The sequence below is a fragment of the Sinohyriopsis cumingii genome, chromosome 2 (assembly GCF_028554795.1).
Source record: "Sinohyriopsis cumingii isolate HCF-2022 chromosome 2, ASM2855479v2, whole genome shotgun sequence".
NCBI classification, from domain to species: Eukaryota; Metazoa; Mollusca; class Bivalvia; order Unionida; family Unionidae; genus Sinohyriopsis; species Sinohyriopsis cumingii.
This window is the reverse complement of record NC_142962.1, coordinates 50091709-50115930: the sequence shown is the minus strand read 5'-3', so window position 1 is coordinate 50115930 and position 24222 is coordinate 50091709. Positions and strand designations below refer to the sequence as shown.

The 24222-nt window shown below is 33.5% G+C and overlaps 1 protein-coding gene across 1 annotated transcript in view; it reads right to left on the bottom strand.

The window, feature by feature from the left end:
* LOC149804815 (kinesin-like protein KIF16B) overlaps positions 1-24222 on the bottom strand; it is a 145346-nt gene that overhangs the window by 107296 nt on the left and 13828 nt on the right. Inside the window, exons 2-4 of the mRNA XM_089944906.1 lie at positions 20838-20907; positions 9126-9251; positions 71-187 (exon numbers count right to left, since the gene is read on the bottom strand). Coding sequence (XP_089801032.1) covers positions 71-187; positions 9126-9251; positions 20838-20907 — 313 coding nt within the window. The remainder of the gene's footprint in view (positions 1-70; positions 188-9125; positions 9252-20837; positions 20908-24222) is intronic.

Genomic DNA, 24222 nt, shown 5'->3' with positions numbered 1-24222 from the left:
ATGTACTGCTTATATACTAAGTGTTAATTGTCTGCAAATGATTCATGTGAATGTTTTGACTGTAACTCACTTGATTTCCCATCATGGTGTAGGTTTTCCCTGAGCCTGTTTGCCCATAAGCAAAGACACAGGCATTGTAGCCCTCATAACCTGACTCCACAACATCCACACCCAGGCACTGATATACCTAGAATAATATAAATACAGTAAAAACTCTGTGTCTGTGTGTGTGTGTGTGTGTTGCATTGTACTGGAAAAAATATGTTATCAACAATAATGCCAGTGTATCAATGTCAAATGTTCCCTTTATACATTAATCATACAGCATATTTACTCATATCTAAAGATGATTTATTCATTAAAAGTGATTTATCCAAGTTTCCAGGGCAGGTATTCTGGAGCTGAAATTCACTGCCCAACTCAAAATGTCAAGTGAAAATGTCTGGCAGTTAACATCCATTTGGGCAAGTGTTGACTGTTCTGTTGAGAATATTTTCAGCTTTATTAACTTAAGTCAGTACTTTATACAGAATTTTATTTTCCGTTTCCTTTGATCAAGCATACAAAAGCACATCACTCTCACTCTTCAATACTCGAAAACTCTGAAACCAAGGGAGAACAAAATGGTCTCAATTCATAATTACTTACAATGGTGTTGGATGATTTGCAGAATAAATTCTGGAAATCATCGTATAACACGATCAAAGTTAGGTCATTAATATCATCAACTTTCATATTTCCATTATAGCTGGTTTAGTAAAAGTTTACTCCAGACAGGTAAACATATTACTACATATGAGCAAACTTTATGTACTGACCAACACGACAGTGTGTATAAATCAGGATGTATAGTGTTCCAGCTGAAAAGAAGTATGCCCCATCCCACCCCACTCCCACTGTGAACCTCATTTTCCATGTTATCCCTCTGGCTTCTTAAACTGTAAAGTTAGCACCTAAATAAATACTATGTCATTTTCAACATGTCTCATTAGTTAAATTCGTTAAATGATTTTCGAACTTGAATCACTAGCTTAACTGCCATTTAGTCAAAGCCTAAATATTCCATGCAAAAGTGATTTCTAAACAAGAAATTCCAGTGCAAATATAAGCTTTGCCACATCAAAATGGTTGTTCAAAGGATTTATATCCATGGTACAAAAATGCCAAGTGAAAAATGTCGACTTTCCAAGCTTGAAAATCAGAAAATATGGAACACATTCATTAATCCCTTATTGGTAAATAATGTTACTCACTGTCAGCATGTTGGTACTCAGTGTGTGTTAATACATTATGAGTTAATCCATTGTGTTAATCCATTTATCTTAACAAGAATATCATGAATAAATCATCATTACACTTGCCACGTTTTTAATCTCTCTAACAAAGTTTTAAATTAGTTGCTTCATGCCAGCATTCTCATCTCTCAAAAAAATCAATGCTAAATGACAAAATCCATGCCTTGAAAGTGAAAATACTTTAATACATAGGATAACAGATTAAATTTATTTATAAAGATCTAATTGTTGTTGTAGGGTTTAACGCCATTTTTCAGCACAAGATAGGCTATACATGGCGGCCAGTATAATTGGTGGAGGAAGAACCCTGGAAAACCCCGGGAAGAACCACTGACCCACGAGAAGCTACTAGCAGGCTTTGTCACGTACCAACATTTGCTGAGCTGAGACTCAAACTCATGCAGAGGTGAGATGGCAGTGATCTGTAACGGTGAGCGCTTTAGACCACTCGACCACTCGGGGCCCCTACAGATCTAATAAGAAGCAAGATACAAAGGCCAAATAGTAAATATGAAACTTGGTCCAGGCAGCTAGCATGTACAATCGGTGTAAATGAATGGACCAGCTCTTTTGTTTTGGCTAAACTTTGTACAAATGACAAAAAACTGATTAGCTTTAATTATAGATTTCTCCAGTTTTTTATAATGATTAATTAAGTGAAAATGATAAAATGCACATTCTGTAAGGAGGAAACAGAACATGTTGAGCACTCATTCTATGACTGTTCAGTTAATGAACATGTTTGGAAATTACTTGTGGAATTGATCCAAACTTATGACACAAATTTTATAATTACATGAAATAGAGACTTTGATGATATCATCAACTTTCTAATTTTGCTTGCATAATATGTTATATACAGATCACACTGTGTATCAAAAATCACAAATCTCACCTATTATAAAAATTGTGTTTTATCATACAAAACACTAGAAAAATAAGTCGCCAAAGTGAATAACAAAAGTGATGAGTTTAAAAATGAGAATCTTTTTGTGAACTTTTGGTTTGATCTCTTAGTTTTACTTTACTTTCACATCATACAAACAGGCAATGTAAAACACCTTGGGGTTTGTAAATGTGTGGTTCTTTTTGAACATTATTTGTGAGTGTATGTGTCATGTTGTGTCTAATTAAAAGAACATAAGTAAAGAGCAAAGGCGGACAATAATTTTAAGGCAATGCCCCATGCACTTGGTCAGATGGTGATGTAGGGAAACATGCAAAATCCTGACAACTTATATTCAATTTTAAAAATATCCATGCCTTGCTAACATTGTATAAAAAAACACATTCATTACAGCAGAACATACTTTTCCTACCTGGTTGTCTTCCCTTTGATTTCAAAGATATATGGTTACACGGTATACTTTAATCAGATATATTAACAGAACAGGTACTTTACCTACATGACAGTCCTCCCTTTGATCCCTTTGATCTCAAAGGTTTATGGTAACACAGGTTATTTCAATCAGATATAGTTAATAGCACATGTACTTTACCTGCCGTGCAGTCTTCCCTTTAATCTCAATTGCATGTGAGTAACAGTCTAGTTTAATCAAATATATTAATAGCACATGTACTTTACCTTCAGCTGAGACACTATATAAAGCCCTAGTATCTGACCAATGTTCAGATTAAAGCATAGTTAATGCATTTATAGCATAGTTAATGCATTTATAGCATAGTTAATGCATTTATTATATGAACCACTGTTATTTGAGCATTGAATATAATAAATATCAACAAAAGCAAGTAGCAGCATTTGTTTAAGCGCTACATGTACTTAAAAACAGAGACATAACAAGCTATCAATGATTCTGCAGTCTTGACAGACATTTGGATAATCAAATGATGGTTGTGGTACCAATATTAGTACTAGAAACAAATCAATACCTTAAACCGATAGTCTAAAACCAAGATGGAATTAATGCATTGTAATAAAAGATAATGAATGCAGTTTTGTTAGAATGACTGACATCAGAGTAAACAGCATAGCTACTTGGAAGTGTCTGCTAGATCATTAATACTTACACTCCTCAGTACTACAACATAAAATATCAACCAAGAGTCAAGGTTGTGGATCTCCCGACCCCCATCATAACTGTGTAAGTTGATTTTTTTTACACTGTAGGAATAATGCACTCCTATTTTATTTGTATGGGCTTTTTTGCTTATGATTCTGAAATTGGAAATAAATCGTGCTTAATGTCACAATAAAAATCATTTTAATTACCACTCACTTAGAATACTCTACAGACTGATTTAGAACTTGGGTGTATCAAACATGATACTGCCTGGTAAGACACTGAATTAGAGGTAAATTCTCACTGAATATGCAATTATCATAAAAAAATGGGTAAACCACTGGTGTGTTCAATCCATAAAAAGTTTAAATGACTTATTTGTTTAAACAAATAAATGTGTAAACCACTGGTATGTTCAAACCCAGAAATGTGTAACCACTGCCATGCTCAAACAGAAAAACTGCTCCACTTACAATGCTATGTATTTTTTTTATCCCTTGTATTGTACTGGCTGCTTCTGGTATAAAAAAAATCCTGCATGTATACAAAAATACAACCTTGTGACAATCTGTCATATAGCACAAAAAAAATTGTAAGGTATTTTCATGTTTTATAAATCATACGGAAATACAGGTCAGGGGGCTTTCTTCTGAGAAAAAAGTTTTAGCTAATATATGTAATTGGGACAGTTGCTGTATGCATGATTAATGACAAATTCATTGTTCTGACATCTTCACACATATAAGTTTGCAAAAAAATCTTCTGGCTTTAATCAATACATTAAAAATATAGTATACACCTTACATACATTTCAACACCAGACTTAAAGGTCAGTTTCCTATTAAATCATTACATTTAGAGTAACTTATCATGATTTAATGATGGCATTCTATGACCATTGTTGTGGTTATGTGCTGTTAAACCCTATACATACATGCAGATATTTATGTATAATGTTCATGCATGTCTGTCTGTCTGTCTGCGTGCAAGCATGCATGCATGCATGTATGTATGTATGCATGTATGTATGTATGTATATATGTATGCATGCATGCCAGGGAATTGTATAAATCCTTTTATTTATTAAATACATGTACTCAGGTTTCGTTTTTTTGTGTACAACAATACCAAAGGTTGATTTATGTATATTCTATAAAGATTCTGAAACAGTGAGTTCGGTTCATCTAATGCCGCACGTGCAAAGTGCTTTAGATGGGAAGAACCGAATAATTTCTGCGCACAGACGATGTATTGCCGCATTGTCTGTGTATAAATATCTCACAGAAGGTCAAAATCTTTACATTACAGAACATCTTGTCAGTGAACGGTCTACTTAAGGACTTGCAAATCTTCAGCTGTTGAGGTATGTGAGTTATTAATTTCTTGTGTATAAGTTATAACTATTGTACTACCACCTTAATTTTGTATATTTTCTATGTAGCTTCGGCTTACATAGCATCATGCAAATATTTCTATTCTTGTTTGTGACTTAGCAAGAGATTTATATTGGCGATACAGTAGTCCCCTTCTTATAAGGCCACCCCTAATGCAGCAGGGAAGTGGCCTTATAATGCGGGTGGCCTTTCTAGAGGGGGATGACAAATGCGAATAGTAAATACATATGAAAAAAGTCACAAGTACATTTAATTTTAAATATTTAATATTTTAATTAAAAAAATCACATGCATGATGTGAAACAAATGTAAAACAAACTTTGTCATCATTTGCAAAAGAATGCTATGAATAACCACTGATACAGTTTTAAAACTGTCTTTATAATTATGTTACAGTTCACATCACGTCACTTTGTTGATAACAGTCTAAAAAAACAAACCAGTCTCATCACATTAAAAATATCCTTGTTGTCATATCCCCTGCATATATCGTTTAGTCTTTTGTTCCAATCTTTGACAACTTCATTATTAACATCAGCTGATTCGCCGCTAATGACAGAACACTTGATATTGTGTCGCACTTGAAATCTGTGCAACCATCCATTACTTGCGGTAAAGTCGTCATATCCCAGTTCAACAGACAAATTTTTTGCTTTTTCTTGTCTTTCAAATCAGGATACAAACGTCTCCTGGCTCAAACAATTTTTCTTTCTCCGTCCATTTCACCTTTCCACTTCTGCAGAATTGTTTCATTATCTTTCACGATATTGTTTATCTGAGTCTTCCCGATGTTAGTTTTCTGCAAGGATCCTCGACGAACCCCCCCCCCCATCAGTTGAATTACTTTCACGTTCTCCTCTAAACTGAGAATTTTTATTTTCCTCAATGACATGTTGATCTTTTTGCAGTAAGTTATTCATGTTGCCAACTACAATACTGATAAAACAATTTTGTATGCATCTAAACAAACTGCCGTGTGTTTTTAAAGGAAGTGATCTTGTCACGTGATTCATTAGTCACAGTCTGGTACCCTATTGTTTTTATACATTTCTTGAAACTAGGTGAGAGAAGCCAAAACGGCTTCGATATGTACCATTAACATCACGCAGATCTGACCTCGCGGCCGCTAGGATTCGTAATTTTGACAATTATTGTCAGTAGTAATAGCCACTGATTACCAAAGCGAACAAGCTCAACATCTTACTAAGGGAAGCCATAAAGGCTATTAAACCATTTTCCTGCTGACTTGGGTATTGTACATCAATACTGCCACTTCTCAGCTGTTACTACTGTTCGATAATTGTATTCTTAACAATTATCAGAGTGACTAAATCGGACATCTTATGATAACACAGCAGTAAGGCTAATTGGATTACATGTACGTACCCTTTTGTATGGATTAAAATTTGAGTCTTTCTCGGTTTTTATGGAATAAATTTGGCTTCTCGTGAGGCGTAAATGATATAATATTAACCTTAGTGGTAAATGTACTTTACTCAACACTTTTTTCAGTAACGAAAACCTGACATCGGGAAACAGAAATCGGATTACTTAACACACGTTATGAATACAATACTGGTTCTGGATACATATTCAAATAAAATGCGGCCACTTGTGAGGGGTAAATTTTATGATTTTGCACTAATATGCTGGCCGCTGGTCACATTAGCCGGGTGGCCTTTCGCGAGGGGTACTTTTGAACACAAACTCGTCGGTGCCAATGGATTCTGGCCGTAAGGAGCGGATGGCCGGTGGTCAGGGAGGCCGTTCAAGAGGGGGACTACTGTATATAAAGTTGCATTTTTAAGAAACATTTAGTACCATAGGATTCTTGTCAGGCACGGTTAGGTTCACTTCTGAACCTGTGCATTGTTTTGTAATTATTGTGCCAATAATGTAATCTGTGTAGTTTACCGTGTATAATGTCATTACATTTTATCTTATATCACATGTCATGCATAGAACATGGTGTTAGATGTATTTTTAGCTGACCAGAGTGATTGGAGTCACAGCTGTATAGCTGACTAGAGTGATCGGAGTGATCAGAGTCAACGTGGTACCAGCTGCAGAGCTAACCATAGAAGCTGACCATAGCAGCTGTGAAGCTGAACCACAGCAGCTGTAGAGCTGAGTAAACAGCATTGCTGGTTGAGTAGCAAGTGATCGGGCATTGCTGACCAAGACTGGTGGGTGCTGATTGCTTGACTGACCAACCTGGAATACTGACTGCTTGACTGACCAGTGTGACTGGTAGCCAAGTGTGCTGGTGACAGTGTGTGTAACTCCATACATGTAATCTTTCAGCCATGGGTGAATCTTTGGGGTTTGTAATACCCAGTGTGTTGTTGGGACTGTAAAGATATTTTGTACATCTGTCCCTTTGTTTTCATCATTTTCACTATTTGAGTGAATACATTTTTACTATATGAGTAAAATACTAGTTTTTACTATTTGAGTAAAACACATCATTCTTTCATTGTGAAATCATTGTGAATCATTCACCCCTTGTCCTGTGTAGGGTCATTTATTTGTATTTTCATTATTTAGTTCATGCAGATTATGGATATTATATGCAGGTATTAATCATAATTCTTTTCTCATTCAGGTCATTCATCATTAAACATTGTATTTGTATCACCATCAAAAGTTTTCTGTTGTAATTCCGAAATCCCACCTGGTTAACTTGTTACAATGCATGCATTTATGTGTATTAATGTATGCATGTGTGTGCGTGTGTGTGTGTGTGTGTGTGTGTCTATGTATGTATGTATGTATGTATGTATGTATGCATACATGTAAAATAATAATAATAAAAATGAGGACTTTGTATAACGCCTAATCTTTAGAAGCTCTAAGTGCTTTACAACATTAGACAACACCTATAACATAAAACAACATATATAATATGATTACAAAAAACAAACACCATGAAATTAGAAAACATAAAAAACATGCTGAAAGTATGTATGTATGTATGTATGTATCACTACTTAATGAGCTGATCATTCCAGAGGGTATAATTTGACCATGTTTTCACATTTACTGTAAACAATACGTGTAGCATCTTTACTTGCCTATAAGCCAGGTCCAACTGCACAGACCCAGATATGCCATTGCATAATGTAACACCAGATCTAGATCAATGCAGTTTTGTTAAGAGTAATCACTAGAACAGCCAACACAGAGTCTGATCTGCTGGTGCATTATGTGATGAGAGATCAGGGTCTACATTGTTTGCACTCAACTTATAAGCAAGCAGATACAATACTTCACAATACAGCTCTGCTGTAGAGAATCCTACACAAGTGTTTATTTGACAACACTATGGACCACAAGGTGCTTGCTGTGAATGTCAGTGTGTTATTCAACAAGATTCATCTAATTTCACATACAATGAGTACGAATATGAGATTTTGTTTAGCACAAAACATTCCAAACATTAAGGACTTTGCATTATTCAAAAACACTGCCATTTGGCATTGTAAAGTATTAAGCCCAACAGTGTTCAACACATGATAATAATAAAACTGAACATTATGTAATAAAATATAATACAGCAGAAACATCCATGCATATGCTATAATATTTGGAATCTGCTTTTACAAAACGTAAATCAATTACTATTAAATTCGAGAGACTGGGATCAACATTCCTTTTATCATCGAGTGGTAAACACTAAAATTTGATGACTTTTTGTAATTGAGACAAATACATATTGTATTAGATCGTCTGCAAAGAATAGGTGATGGATATAGAGTTTACTCTCTTGTATCAAAACTTCCATTTATCCCAATGCCAATGCAAGTCGATGCATAAGATTCAAGCCATTATATTTAAAATAGCAAATACGAGAGTTTGCTGATCTGATTGATAAGTTAATATAACATAATTCAATACGAATTTCATGTTTAGTTTGGTATTCTAAGGGAGCACAACACAAATAGGTTATTTAGTACCTAGGTAATTGGAATAAAGGTACTGTCCAAGACACATCATGTTATCTGATTCAGGTCTATCTGATGGTAGGATTCAAACCATTTTTGGTCATGAGCATAAAATGCAAGCTACTTAGCCACTGCTGCTACCACAATGACAGGCAAAATGGCACATTAGACCTTTGCTACGTTCCTAATCCCAACAAGGGCTATTTCTATGGGAGCAATCTGAGTTCGACTGAAAAGATAAAACTGTGTGTAATAATTTCATGATCTGGAGATTTCAAAATCATTTCTTATCATCTATCTGTAACCATGTGCTGCATTAGGCTAATAGATCTTATTAGTGTGCACACACACACACACACACACACACACACAAACACGTAACAACAAACACACGTGCACTCAATCATAACCACAAACACACACACACACACACTTTTTCACATTCTTAAAATGGATTCAAAATCTTACATATTCCTGAGAGTGGTAACGGGCAGCGTCATTCTTGTCAACCGACCAGAAAGAAAAATCAAATGTGAAAGCTTTGATCCTAATGGCTTCCCGGCCAACATCACCCACTGCTACTCCTTCTGGAACCTAAAATAGAATATCAACATTGAAAATAAATGCTAGTTTAGGTTTGATTTTTTCATATCAACATACAATAAATTTTAGCCACTTAATACACAGTCTAGTGAGCCAAAGTAGTGGCCAGGTTTTCTTCTAGGATTTATGTCCTGAAAATCCTGTCAAAAGACACAAAAGCAAGACATATCCAATCGATTTTCACTGAATTGTGAGTCAAGGTTTCCCACAAGGGAGTCAAAGACAAATCCCAGGGACATCATGTGGCCCTAAATATGGAGGTGAGTGAAAATACTGGAGATAACCAATTATGTCAAATAGAAGGTCATTAAGCTATTAATATAATGGAACCAGTGATTAAAGTTGGAAACTCAGGGCTGTAAAGTGAGTGAATGATTCAATATAGTGACTGCCCTTACCTTTTGTTACCTTGTCCTCCACCCAATGGGTACATGTACTTATCACCTCACCATAGGATATTGCGCATATATAACAAATTTCATTAACATCTGCATGTTTTATTTCTAGACTAAATATCTAGTATAAACTCAGGAACGTACTGTAAATTTAAAAGCAAATTAAATACTTCAAGTAACCTATTTCTAGAGGCATTGTAACAAGTCAATATCAACAATTACTTTAAACAGTGCCATCTGACAAAGATTACTTCAAGCTCATACAGGAGCTTTGCTTGACAAGGCTTTATTGATCATTCTTAAGTCTATACAATCTGGTTGTGGATAATAATGAACCAAACTTAGCTGATGCAGGCCATTCCTTTTTTAAAACTATACTTGTTGTTATTGTTTAATTCAAGAAATGCATGCAGTTTCCTTTAAAAACTATACTTGTTATTGTTTAATTCAAACAACGCATGCAGTTTCTTTTAATAACCATACTTGTTATTGTTAATTCAAACAATACATGAAGTTTATTTTAATAATTATACTTGTTAAATTCAAACAATGCATGTAGTTTCTTTTAATAACTACACTTGTTATTGTTTAATTCAAACAATGCATTCAGAATCTTTTCATAACTATACTTGTTATTGTTTAATTCAAGCAATGCATTCAGTTTCTTTTTAAAAAAAACTATACTTGTTATTGTTTAATTCAAACAATGCATTCAGTTTCTTTTAAAAACTATACTTGTTATTGTTTAATTCAAACAATGCATTCAGTTTCTTTAAATAACTATACTTGTTGTTGTTTAATTCAAACAATGCATTCAGTTTCTTTTAAAACCTATACTTGTTACTGTTTAATTCAAATAATGCGTGAAATTTCTTTTAATAACTATACTTGTTTAATTCAAACAATGCATTCAGTTTCTTTAAATAACTATACTTGTTATTGTTTAATTCAAACAATGCATGAAGTTTCTTTTAATAACTATACTTGTTGTTTAATTCAAATAATGCATGACATTTCTTTTAATAACTATACTTGTTGTTTAATTCAAACAATGCATTGTTTCTTTTCAAAACTATATTTGTTATTGTTTAATTCAAATAATGCATTTAGTTTCTTTTAATAACTATACTAGTTGTTGTTTAATTCAAACAATATATGAAGTTTCTTTTAATAACTATACTTGTTATTGTTTAATTCAAATAATGCATTCAGTTTCCAGTTTCTTTTAATAACTATACTTGTTGTTAAATTCAAATAATGCATTCAGTTTCTTTTAAAAACTATACTTGTTATTGTTTAATTCAAATAATGCATTCACTTTTTTTTTAATAACTATACTTGTTGCTGTTTAATTCAAACAATGCATGAAATTTCCTTTAATAACTATACTTGTTGTTTAATTCAAACATTGCATGAAGTTTCTTTTAATAACTATACTTGTTTAATTCAAACACTGCATGAAGTTTCTTTTAATAACTATACGTGTTGTTTAATTCAAACATTGCATGAAGTTTCTTTTAATAACTATACTTGTTGTTTAATTCAAACATTGCATGAAATTTCTTTTAATAACTATACTTGTTGTTGTTTAATTCAAACATTGCATGAAGTTTCTTTTAATAACTATACTTGTTGTTGTTTAATTCAAACAATGCATGAAATTTCTTTTAATACCTATACTTGTTGTTCAATTCAAACATTGCATGAAGTTTCTTTTAACAACTATACTTGTTGTTTAATTCAAACATTGCATGAAATTTCTTTTAATAACTATACTTGTTGTTTAATTCAAACAACGCATGAAATTTCTTTTAATAACTATACTTGTTAATTCAAACATTGCATGAAGTTTCTTTTAATAACTATATTGTTGTTCAATTCAAACACTGCATGAAGTTTCTTTTAATAACTATACTTGTTTAATTCAAACATTGCATGAAGTTTCTTTTAATAACTATACTTGTTGTTTAATTCAAACATTGCATGAAATTTCTTTTAATAACTATACTTGTTGTTTAATTCAAACACTGCATGAAATTTCTTTTAATAACTATACTTGTTGTTTAATTCAAACATTGCATGGAGTTTCTTTTAATAACTATATTGTTGTTCAATTCAAACATTGCATGAAGTTTCTTTTAATAACTATACTTGTTTAATTCAAAGATTGCATGAAGTTTCTTTTAATAACTATACTTGTTGTTTAATTCAAACACTGCATGAAGTTTCTTTTAATAACTATACTTGTTGTTCAATTCAAACATTGCATGAAGTTTCTTTTAATAACTATACTTGCTTAATTCAAACACTGCATGAAATTTCTTTTAATAACTATACTTGTTGTTTAATTCAAACACTGCATGAAATTTCTTTTAATAACTATATTGTTGTTTAATTCAAACATTGCATGAAGTTTCTTTTAATAACTATACTTGTTTAATTCAAACATTGCATGAAGTTTCTTTTAATAACTATACTTGTTGTTTAATTCAAACACTGCATGAAGTTTCTTTTAATAACTATACTTGTTGTTCAATTCAAACATTGCATGAAGTTTCTTTTAATAACTATACTTGCTTAATTCAAACACTGCATGAAATTTCTTTTATTAACTATACTTGTTGTTTAATTCAAACACTGCATGAAATTTCTTTTAATAACTATATTGTTGTTCAATTCAAACATTGCATGAAGTTTCTTTTAATAACTATACTTGTTTAATTCAAACATTGCATGAAGTTTCTTTTAATAACTATACTTGTTGTTTAATTCAAACATTGCATGAAGTTTCTTTTAATAACTATACTTGTTGTTGTTTAATTCAAACATTGCATGAAGTTTCTTTTAATAACTATACTTGTTTAATTCAAACACTGCATGAAATTTCTTTTAATAACTATACTTGTTGCTTAATTCAAACACTGCATGAAATTTCTTTTAATAACTATACTTGTTGTTTAATTCAAACATTGCATGAAGTTTCTTTTAATAACTATACTTGTTTAATTCAAACACTGCATGAAGTTTCTTTTAATAACTATACGTGTTGTTTAATTCAAACATTGCATGAAGTTTCTTTTAATAACTATACTTGTTGTTTAATTCAAACATTGCATGAAATTTCTTTTAATAACTATACTTGTTGTTGTTTAATTCAAACATTGCATGAAGTTTCTTTTAATAACTATACTTGTTGTTGTTTAATTCAAACAATGCATGAAATTTCTTTTAATACCTATACTTGTTGTTCAATTCAAACATTGCATGAAGTTTCTTTTAACAACTATACTTGTTGTTTAATTCAAACATTGCATGAAATTTCTTTTAATAACTATACTTGTTGTTTAATTCAAACAATGCATGAAATTTCTTTTAATAACTATACTTGTTAATTCAAACATTGCATGAAGTTTCTTTTAATAACTATATTGTTGTTCAATTCAAACACTGCATGAAGTTTCTTTTAATAACTATACTTGTTTAATTCAAACATTGCATGAAGTTTCTTTTAATAACTATACTTGTTGTTTAATTCAAACATTGCATGAAGTTTCTTTTAATAACTATACTTGCTTAATTCAAACACTGCATGAAATTTCTTTTAATAACTATACTTGTTGTTTAATTCAAACACTGCATGAAATTTCTTTTAATAACTATACTTGTTGTTTAATTCAAACATTGCATGGAGTTTCTTTTAATAACTATATTGTTGTTCAATTCAAACATTGCATGAAGTTTCTTTTAATAACTATACTTGTTTAATTCAAACACTGCATGAAGTTTCTTTTAATAACTATACTTGTTGTTTAATTCAAACACTGCATGAAGTTTCTTTTAATAACTATACTTGTTGTTCAATTCAAACAATGAATGAAGTTTCTTTTAATAACTATACTTGCTTAATTCAAACACTGCATGAAATTTCTTTTAATAACTATTCTTGTTGTTTAATTCAAACACTGCATGAAATTTCTTTTAATAACTATATTGTTGTTCAATTCAAACATTGCATGAAGTTTCTTTTAATAACTATACTTGTTTAATTCAAACATTGCATGAAGTTTCTTTTAATAACTATACTTGTTTTTTAATTCAAACACTGCATGAAGTTTCTTTTAATAACTATACTTGTTGTTCAATTCAAACATTGCATGAAGTTTCTTTTAATAACTATACTTGCTTAATTCAAACACTGCATGAAATTTCTTTTAATAACTATATTGTTGTTCAATTCAAACATTGCATGAAGTTTCTTTTAATAACTATACTTGTTTAATTCAAACATTGCATGAAGTTTCTTTTAATAACTATACTTGTTGTTTAATTCAAACATTGCATGAAGTTTCTTTTAATAACTATACTTGTTGTTGTTTAATTCAAACATTGCATGAAGTTTCTTTTAATAACTATACTTGTTTAATTCAAACACTGCATGAAATTTCTTTTAATAACTATACTTGTTGCTTAATTCAAACACTGCATGAAATTTCTTTTAATAACTACACTTGTTGTTTAATTCAAACACTGCATGAAGTTTCTTTTAATAACTATACTTGTTGTTTAATTCAAACATTGCATGAAGTTTCTTTTAAATACGAAGCTAGCCTTGTCATTGTTGTTTAATTCAAACATTGCATGAAGTTTCTTTTAATAACTACACTTGTTGTTTAATTCAAACATTGCATGAAGTTTCTTTTAATAACTATACTTGTTGTTTAATTCAAACACTGCATGAAGTTTCTTTATACTTGTTGTTGTTTAATTCAAACATTGCATGTAGTTTCTTTTAATAACTATACTTGTTGTTTAATTCAAACATTGCATGAAGTTTCTTTTAATAACTATACTTGTTGTTTAATTCAAACATTGCATTAAGTTTCTTTTAAATACTAAGCTAGCCTTGTTGTTGTTGTTTAATTCAAACATTGCATGAAGTTTCTTTTAATAACTATACTTGTTGTTTAATTCAAACACTGCATGAAGTTTCTTTTAATAACTATACTTGTTTAATTCAAACATTGCATGAAATTTCTTTAATTAACTATACTTGTTTAATTCAAACATTGCATGAAGTTTCTTTTAATAACTATACCTGTTGTTGTTTAATTCAAACATTGCATGAAATTTCTTTTAATAACTATACTTGTTGTTTAATTCAAACATTGCATGAAATTTCTTTTAATAACTATATTTATTGTTTAATTCAAACACTGCATGAAATTTCTTTTAATAACTATACTTGTTGTTTAATTCAAACACTGCATGAAATTTCTTTTAATAACTATACTTGTTGTTTAATTCAAACATTGCATGATGTTTCCTTTAATAACTATACTTGTTGTTGTTTAATTCAAACATTGCATGAAATTTCTTTTAATAACTATACTTGTTGTTTAATTCAAACATTGCATCATGTTTCTTTTAATAACTATACTTGTTGTTTAATTCAAACATTGCATGAAGTTTCTTTTAATAACTATACTTGTTGTTTAATTCAAACACTGCATGAAATTTCTTTTAATAACTATACTTGTTGTTTAATTCAAACACTGCATGAAATTTCTTTTAATAACTATACTTGTTGTTTAATTCAAACATTGCATGAAATTTCTTTTAATAACTAAGCTAGCCTTGTTGTTGTTGTTTAATTCAAAAAATGCATGCATTCTTTTAAACAATATACTTGTTGTTACTGTTTAATTCATTCAGCTTGCACCAGTTGATTATGCTTTATTTAATATTCAAATTATCTTGGTGTCACAGCCATGCATATTTTAGAGGTACAGTGTTCTGATCAAGTTATTCTGGACTGACTGATTTAATGAGTTTAGTGTATGTAAACACACTATTTTATTCTCAAGCAACATTAAGATTCCAATTAATGTTATTAGTGTTATTTTGCATATTTTGTCTTAAACATGTTAAAACAAAAAATAAACTGAACTTTTTCCACATCTAGATTATGAGCTAGAATGACGGTACTCTTCACCTTGGTATACTATTTTTACCATAGTTTAGCCAATGATCTATCAAAATGCCCCTTTAATAGATACATGAAATTATAAAAAGATATTATAACATAACATAAATAATAATATTCCAGTTCATTAAAGCATTAAGATGGTAAAACTGTATGGGCAAAGAGAAGACACAAGATAATGATCTACAATAATATGATCAATCACATACCATTTATACCCCCCTTTAAGTCAAGTCGAACATAAACCCTCATCAGCCACGGCATAATTTGTCAGCAGATCAGGGTATATATTGTTTGTTCTACTGATTACTATACTGAGAGCAAATTTTTAAGTAAATTTTGTTTCTCCGAGAATACTTACCCAATCTCATTATGACAGACAATAACCTATTTTTTTGGCTACAAAACCTGGTTGTGTAAAGAGGACCACCGAACCATCCAATCTGAACTGAAGATCGTTCAGGTCAAAGGAAAGGGCATGAAACTCACTCAGCTTGCATGCTGAAGCTGAAGTTATCAGGAAACATATTTTGCTTAATAGTAAATTTAGTTAAGTGTGGGGTAAAGGCTCGAATTCATTTGAATTGGGGGCCACCCGAGTGGTCTAAAGTGCTCACCATTACGGATCACTGCCATGTCACCTCTGTCTGTGTGGATTCGAGTCTCTGGCTCAGCCAATGTGGGTACATGAGAAAGGTTGCCGGTAGCTTCTCATGGGTCAGTGGTTCTTTCCGGGGTTTTCCCTTGTAAGCTTTCAGAGTGAAGGGCCTTCTTGCTCAAGATTCTATCCACAAAAGAAAGTTCAAATTTATTGTCTCACAAGGACGAAGTCAGTCTGGACAGAGATGGAACACCTTCGACCACAACTGCTTGAGAAGATCTGGGTTGGCTGGAATCTTCCTGGGAAGGTCTATTGCTAGATCAAGTACACTGGTAACTCGAACTTGTCCCATCTGAGAGGGACTTTCAGAATTATCTTCCATTTATGACCCCATAACATCTGGATCATTTTGGTACCAAGACCGCAGAGAGGGTAGGCAAATGCCCAGAACCCATCACAACTGATTGACAGAATATCCATGGCCCAGGCTTCTAGGTCTGGAACTGGAGGGACAAAGGTGGGAAACCCGTGATCCCACCTTGTCACAGATGGACAAGAACCTGGGATGGATGGAGGTTAGGATTTTTCCACTTCACTAGAAGACCTCAATAATCAAAAGTGAGAGAAGATCATTTATGCCTTGGAGTAGAATAGATGTTACCATACGTTTCTTGAGGATGTTGTCCAGTTGTGCTGCAATCATTGTAGATGAAGTTCAACAGAACTGTGACAATGCAATCCATAACGTTGGTAAAAAGCCAAGGGCTGATGGGTAGCACTTTGAACTGATAAACCATATCATGGTAAGCAAAACAAAGAAATTCCTATGATGCAGAGTTGATAGGGATGTGAAAATACTCGTTGGTCAGATCGAGACTGATGGCATAATTGTCCAGTTAGATGGAAAGATTGATTGATCTCCATCTTGAATTTCAGTGGCAAAATGAATTGGTTGAGGGGATTCAGGCCAGTGATCAGCCTCAACTTGATGTTCGCTTGTGAATAAGAAAGAATGCTGAATGAAACCCCAGCAACTGAGTTCTTTGCACAATCTCCACCACCTGTTTTTGATGAGTGACCCTATCTCCTGTTGTTGAAAGGTATCCTTCTTTCGTTCTAATGGTTAGACCATGAAGAAAGGAGAGGAGAAAGGGGAGGGCTTGAATAAAAGCCCTTTTGAAATTACCTGGAATACCCAATTGTTCTGAGGGAATAGGTTGATCAAGTGAGGCTGAAACTGCAGGAGGTGAATGCCCAAAGGTAGGTTTTTTGCGGCTGGTGGGGAGAGTAGGTCAGTGTCTCAAGTTAGGAGGCTTGAAGGTGGAGAAACTTGGTTTATTACTGTCTCTGTATGGTTGCCTCCAATATTGGTTAGACTGTTGTCTCCTGGCCTTGGGCTGGGATCTATATTACACATTTGACTAGAAAGATCCCTTGTCCTAGTCCACTTATTGTCCCTCTGCAGTGGTAGGGGCTGATTGTTTCAAAATGCCTGTGTGGGTTAAGCAGTGAGTTAGAGGGGCAGTTCCTGAAGCACCTCCCTCCTAACTTCTTCAAATTTCAATCCAAAGAGCAATGGTGACCTAAATGGGGTCATCTGTAAGGCCAGGGTATAATGAGGCTTGAGTGAAGTGGACCACTGACATGCATCATATCAGGTCAACAATGGCCAAAGCAGTCAACACATTGACCTTTAATTCTACATTTAAAAATGTATTAACTACATTCTGGAGTAGCTTTGACATGGTATGGAACACATTTTTGTCCACTTCATAAGGCAGTTGAGTGGATTTGTGCACTCCTGCTATATTCTTTTTTTGTCAAGGGCTGGGAAATCACTACTGAAGAATCTGAGTGTTGTACCAGTGATTGGAGAACATCGCTGGTACTTGGCTTCCTTAAAAGAAAGCTTTTGAACTCACTGGGTCAGCAATTCTACCTAACAGGTGGTAATTGATCTTCTTAATCTAAGTTGACTGGGAAAAGACAGGGTCTCTTCCTCTGGTTGAACTCTACCGATGCTTTAACTTTACAGGCTTGAGTAGCAGTAGGGCGTTTAGGGCTTGATGAAGTTTCCAACCACCTATAAATTTCCTTGACTATGGCCCTGAAGCTAAATTCAGTCCATTTCATGGTCGGATCTGGGTATGGCTGATTTGTAGGACACATGGTACTAACTGTATGGAAAAATGGGAACCAGCCTGGAAATAGGTGAACATAAAACAGAGTATATATGGGTCTTCGCTGGCCAGGATTGGTTAAAAATGTAAGTTATTTATTAGGAAAAAGAATCTTTTGAGAGATTATCCTAGTTGTAAGTGAAAAAATAGAGACATTGTTTTATTGATGGAATTTCAGTCCTTTAACAGTCTTTAGTTTGGAACACTCATTACTAAAATTAGCACCTGACTCTTTGGTGTGGAATTGAAAGCATGTGTTTCAAACACATGCAGGTCCAGAAAATGCTGCAGCTCACATCCTTTTCTCTACACAGAAGCTGACATCTAGGTTTCATCTATTCTGATGAATATATGTTTGACCATGAGTACTCATAAATTTTAAGTTATTGAATTTTTAATATCATGGTGTTTGCACAGGTTAACTATGGGAACTGAATTAGTACCATGAGTCCTGTAGAAGCTTCATCACATTCACTGTGTCCAGTCCTGGCCTGGTTTCCACTTGCAGCTCTGGATAAGACATACCAGGTGGCAACAATGACTCGATTTTATCCTTTTTGGAAACTGCACTAACTCTCCTATGTGGATAAGCAGTGAACTTATGGAAGTCTGGCAGGGATGGAACAGTCAGCTGGTTTACCTGGTGTTTGGCTAGCCAGAATGCTAGCAGTATAGAAAACAGTCTGGCTATCACTGGTACTGGATGCTCCAATGGCCTGGCTAGATGGACATCTCAATGAAATATCCGATATAGCAAGGGAATGTCACTGACAGTATGGCTAAAGGGACAGATCTATCACTAGGATTCCCATAAAACCTAGTTGGCCTGACCTTTTGATCAAAAGTATACATGCTGATTATAACTCGCTACTACATCCCTCATTACTAACAGAGTTAGCGAAAATAATCATTGTATCATTTTAGACTACCCTTTAAACTTATGTCATGCATTTAGTTGACATTCTACTGAAAGGACACAAGAAAAAAGAAAACAAAGCATAAATTAGCAATTCAGCATGTTACTAACTCACTAGTACCATCTCCATTACAGAGTAAGCAAGAATAGTCAGTATCCTGCTAACTCATAATGACAACAAGAGGTCAATGATAGCATGATCTTAAATAGATGAAGTCCATAAAGGTGACCAAGTCACTCAAATTGGCAGAAATTGTAAAAATAATGTATACAACCTGTAGAAGAATGTTTGTCCAACACAATAAATCGAAAATGAAAGTTGGATGGTCCTATTTTAACATATGTATTATCCGAAGTAAAATGTACAATTTTATCAGTACAGAAGTGTAGCTAACACACTAGTGAGACCTGCTGGTGGCAAGGGGAGGTAATGGCAAGAGTTACTGCCCTTTCTCTATATGAAATTGACAGAAAAATATTTTTGTCATTTAGTAGGGCTGGATTTGCAAGGTGGCAGCTAATATCCCCAAATATAATGTGATTGGGGAATGTACTTGAAGGAAACTAGATTAGTTACTGTGTTTTGTGATGGCAGATATGTGTCTGAAGTCTGCTGTTGGACATGACATATGAGTGTGTATATATATATATATATATATATATATATATATATATATATATATATATATATACAACTAATATTCAGTCAACACCTGAATTCAAGAAATATTAATGAATTCAAAATTTACTGGGGGCTTCCAGTGGCCGAGTGGTCTAAAGTGCTCTCCATTACGGTTCACTGCCATCTCACCTCTGTCTGTGTGGGTTCAAGTCTTGGATTCGGTTAATGTAGGTATGTGAGAAAGCTTGCCAGTAGCTTCTCGTGGGTCTATGGTTCTTTCCGGGGTTTTCCCAGGTTCTTCCTCCACCATTAATACTGGCCGTCATGTATGGCCCATCATGTGCTGAAAAATGGCGTTAAACCCTACAACAACAACAAAATTTACTGAGCAAATGAGGGATGTTTTCTTTTTCTGTAGTAAGTTGCGTCAAATGTTGAGAAAACATTAATCCCATTTCAGCTTGTGCATGCATAGTTTATTTTGGAACATTAAGTTAGGTCCAACTGCAAACAAGAAAATGCGCTAGAAGATCAGTTTTATGTTGTTTGTTCTACAGAATGGTCCCAACAAAATGCATTGAGCCAGATCTGCAAGTGTATTATGCAAATGCAGATATGGGTCTGTATCTCCATTTAGATCAGATAAGTGCTTATGTACACTGCATATGCTTAGACAGAACATAAGCATAGTTCTGATTATTACTGGCTACTTCACCTAATCTTTCTTCATGTAGTATCCAGTCTCGAATACCTTCTATTTAATAATATGAGTCACTGTGGAGTTGATTTTTATAGACAAAAAAGAGTGATTTGTATAAGGAAAATAAGTGTGATTGTCAGTATAAATTATTGTTGTTAAATTGCTTGTTAAAAATGTTACTTTAGTATTGGTGATGATAGTTTTCTGTCCATCCATCTGAATATTGAACTTGCTGTCCAGGTTGATCTCCCTGAAAAGAAAAAAATGTTGATCAATATAGGATATAAAATAAGAAACAGTTTGGTAAAGAGATTGATCCATCTACCCACACATACATACAAATGTTTGGGAAAAAGGGAAGAAAATGTAACTGATCCTAATGCTGATAAAAATTATTGGTCTGCCCTATCATTTTAAAATTATTTTGAAGCATGTCTGTGTTGAGTTGATATTGACCCCAGGACCCCTGATTAGATTTCAACGGATTGCTCACTGGCCCAAATGAAAGAACTTGTCCAAACTCATGGAAACCGCTTTTTGTACATCTGACAAGTAAATCTCAGTGTGTTGAGGAAACTAATCATATATTTGGCTTCTTTTCACTTTCAAGCTCTGTTTCAAAATTTCAGAATCTCATAAAATTATAACAGGAGTGTTCACAAAATACATACACATGCTGCAGTGATTTGTCCAACTCACCCTCAAAATATGCACCCTAAGAATACAGCACAGACACAAAGACCAAAATTTAGTTGTATATATGAATTCATCTTTTCATGGCCAGTAGGTTTATAGTTTGCAAGTAATGAAGATGGGGTTAAGTTCCTGGGGGTAGGGGTGGACAAGAGGGTCAATGTTAGTTGCATGCATTAATATGTCTTTTATGCTAGTTTAGTTTATATGTCATGTATACATGTATACTTGCTTATAAGTCACGTCAAACTGCAAACGACAAAGATCCAGATGTCTTAGCATAATGCATCAGCAGATCAGGGTGTATGTTGTTTGCTATACTGACTGCTCCTAACAGACTGCACATACCCAGATTTGCTGGCACATATGCAATGGCAGCTGAGTCTTTGCAGATGGTCTCATCCTATACACAAGTACATACAGTAAGATTATTGGGTGCTGATCTCATTAGTTTTAATGTTATTACCCAGTGGCTAAACCCTGGGTGGGGAAATGGGGATGGGGGAAGAAATAAAAAAATCTTCCTAAGGCCATTACCAACTGCATGAATATCTTTTGTTATGGCAATAGTTGCACATTTAATTATATATGGGGATCTCAGTAGTTCCTAAGTCATGACCAATGTACAATAGGCATGACACCAGGGTTCCAGTAAAATCTCCATCTGATATTTCCGGACACTTGTGTCTGTAATCACAAACACAGTTTCTCTGAGATTTTAGTGTCATAACTTATTAACTATTTTAAGTTTATGTAAAGCACCCCCACTTCACATCACCCCCTAGTGATTTCATCTAAATTTAAAACTATTGTGCACATCTACCCTAAATTATATCCCTAGATCTGAGGTCTCTCTCTTGAATAGTGCACCCTCCATAAATTATATAGATGGAGTGTAACTGTATCAAATATGACCATCCTCCATTAATCCTACAGATGGCAAATGTATCAAAGGATGAGCCCATATTATCTATGAAAATATTTTGTTTCCCTCCTCTGCTTCTGCAGGGGCTACATTCAGGGTTTGAATCTATTAGCCTTGAAACATAAAACAGGCATCTGAAAGACATATTATTTCAAAAAAGACCCCATATGTGACCTGCTTATACAAATGAATGCTTAAAAAAGTAAACAATACAATATGTACCATATTAACAAACTAGTGGAAGTGCTGTGTTTCTCTATATTGTGTGCTTAAATTTTGTCTGTGGTTGAGGTTTGTGCCTGCCTGATTTTTGTCATGATTTCAATTGAATCTAAGTTCATGGTCTAACTTTGATTATGAATTGGTGAATTTTTCCATTAGAAATGGTCAGTTTTTCAGAACATTCTGTTGCATTGTAGGTAGGTATTCCAAGCTGCCCTAGCTGACCCGATCAATGGGCTGCCAGCAGGGCAAAATTTGTAGGTCAGGTACAATTTGTACATACATGTAAATAGAGGTTTTGTAAACAAAATCTTCATTCCTGTCTTAAGATCAGTCAGTGGAATCATTTTTGGTTGTGTTTATTTAAATATTAACTGGAATTAAAAAGTGTTCATACTTTCTGAACTGAAACTACTTTGGTGCATAGTGGTCACAGAGACTCTAATTGAAGACTCATTCAAAGACATTCTGGATTATATCATTGTGATAAATCAAGACATTCAATTCAATTTATTTGGAACATTCTATACTTTTGAACTTGTGATAGATTAATTAGGATTATTTTGGAAATGAATTCAAAATACTGTATGTGTAAATTTTCAGTTTGTAAGTTAGAGAAATAAAATATTTGTTGATTTTAAAAAAACTTGTTGGTTTTGCTTCTTTTTGTTACATAATTTAAGACCTAACGTTGTCACAAAAGGCAGCAGCATTAACAATACAAATGTATAAAATGGTAGTTATACAAACAGTACACAAGTATCAGTATTGATCATGAGGATTCAAAGATAAAAAGTGTTTGGTTTAATGAGTCGATGCATAGGTAAATATTTAACCGTATTTTAGCCCAATGTTAAGCCTCCCTAAACAGATCTTTCCAGAGGAAAGCTCTTCTATATATACTTTCCCTTTTCCACAAAACTGTGTCACATCTACCACTGGTATTGATCTGGAGACTCAAAAATGACTAAATAAAAGACAACGCTGCATGCACTTACATATCTTTATTAGCAGGAATAAAATTGGTTCCCACAGAAACTTATGTACATGTACTCTCAAACACTAGAGTAAGCAAAAACATGACATTTTTAGCACTGTACATACTTGCTTAAAAGTCTCAATCAACTGCAAAACTGCACAGACCTATAACTGACACTGCATAATGCATCAGCAAATCTAGGTCAATGCAGTTTGTTTGGAGCAATCAGGAGACCAAACAATATTGAGCCTGATCTGCCAGCACATTATGAGTTGGTATATCTGGGTCTATGTTGTTTGCAACTGGACTCAATCAATACACAAGAATGTACAGTGTGCAAAAAAAAGAGAATATGATCATGACAAACATGTTCACCACTCATTTTCCTGCATTTTAGGGGCCCTGGGTGGCTGAGTGGTCATGCACATAACATCTATATCTGCATGGGTTCGAGTCTATGTTTAGCCAATATGATTATGAGAAGGACTGCCAGTAGCTTACCACAGGTCAGTGGTTCTTCCCGGGTTCTTCCTCAGCCAGATATGCAAATGTGTTCTCTCACTCTCCGTCTCTCTCTCTCCACAATCAAATTTCTGCAGTTTCAGTGGTGGTTGTGCACCCTGCAGATACTTCCACCTTTGAAACTGTCATCGCATAACACTGGACAACAAATTTTTACAAAAGTCATGTTACTGAAATAAAATTAGTCAATTCTTATCAATTTTTATGTGCTGAACACGAATATG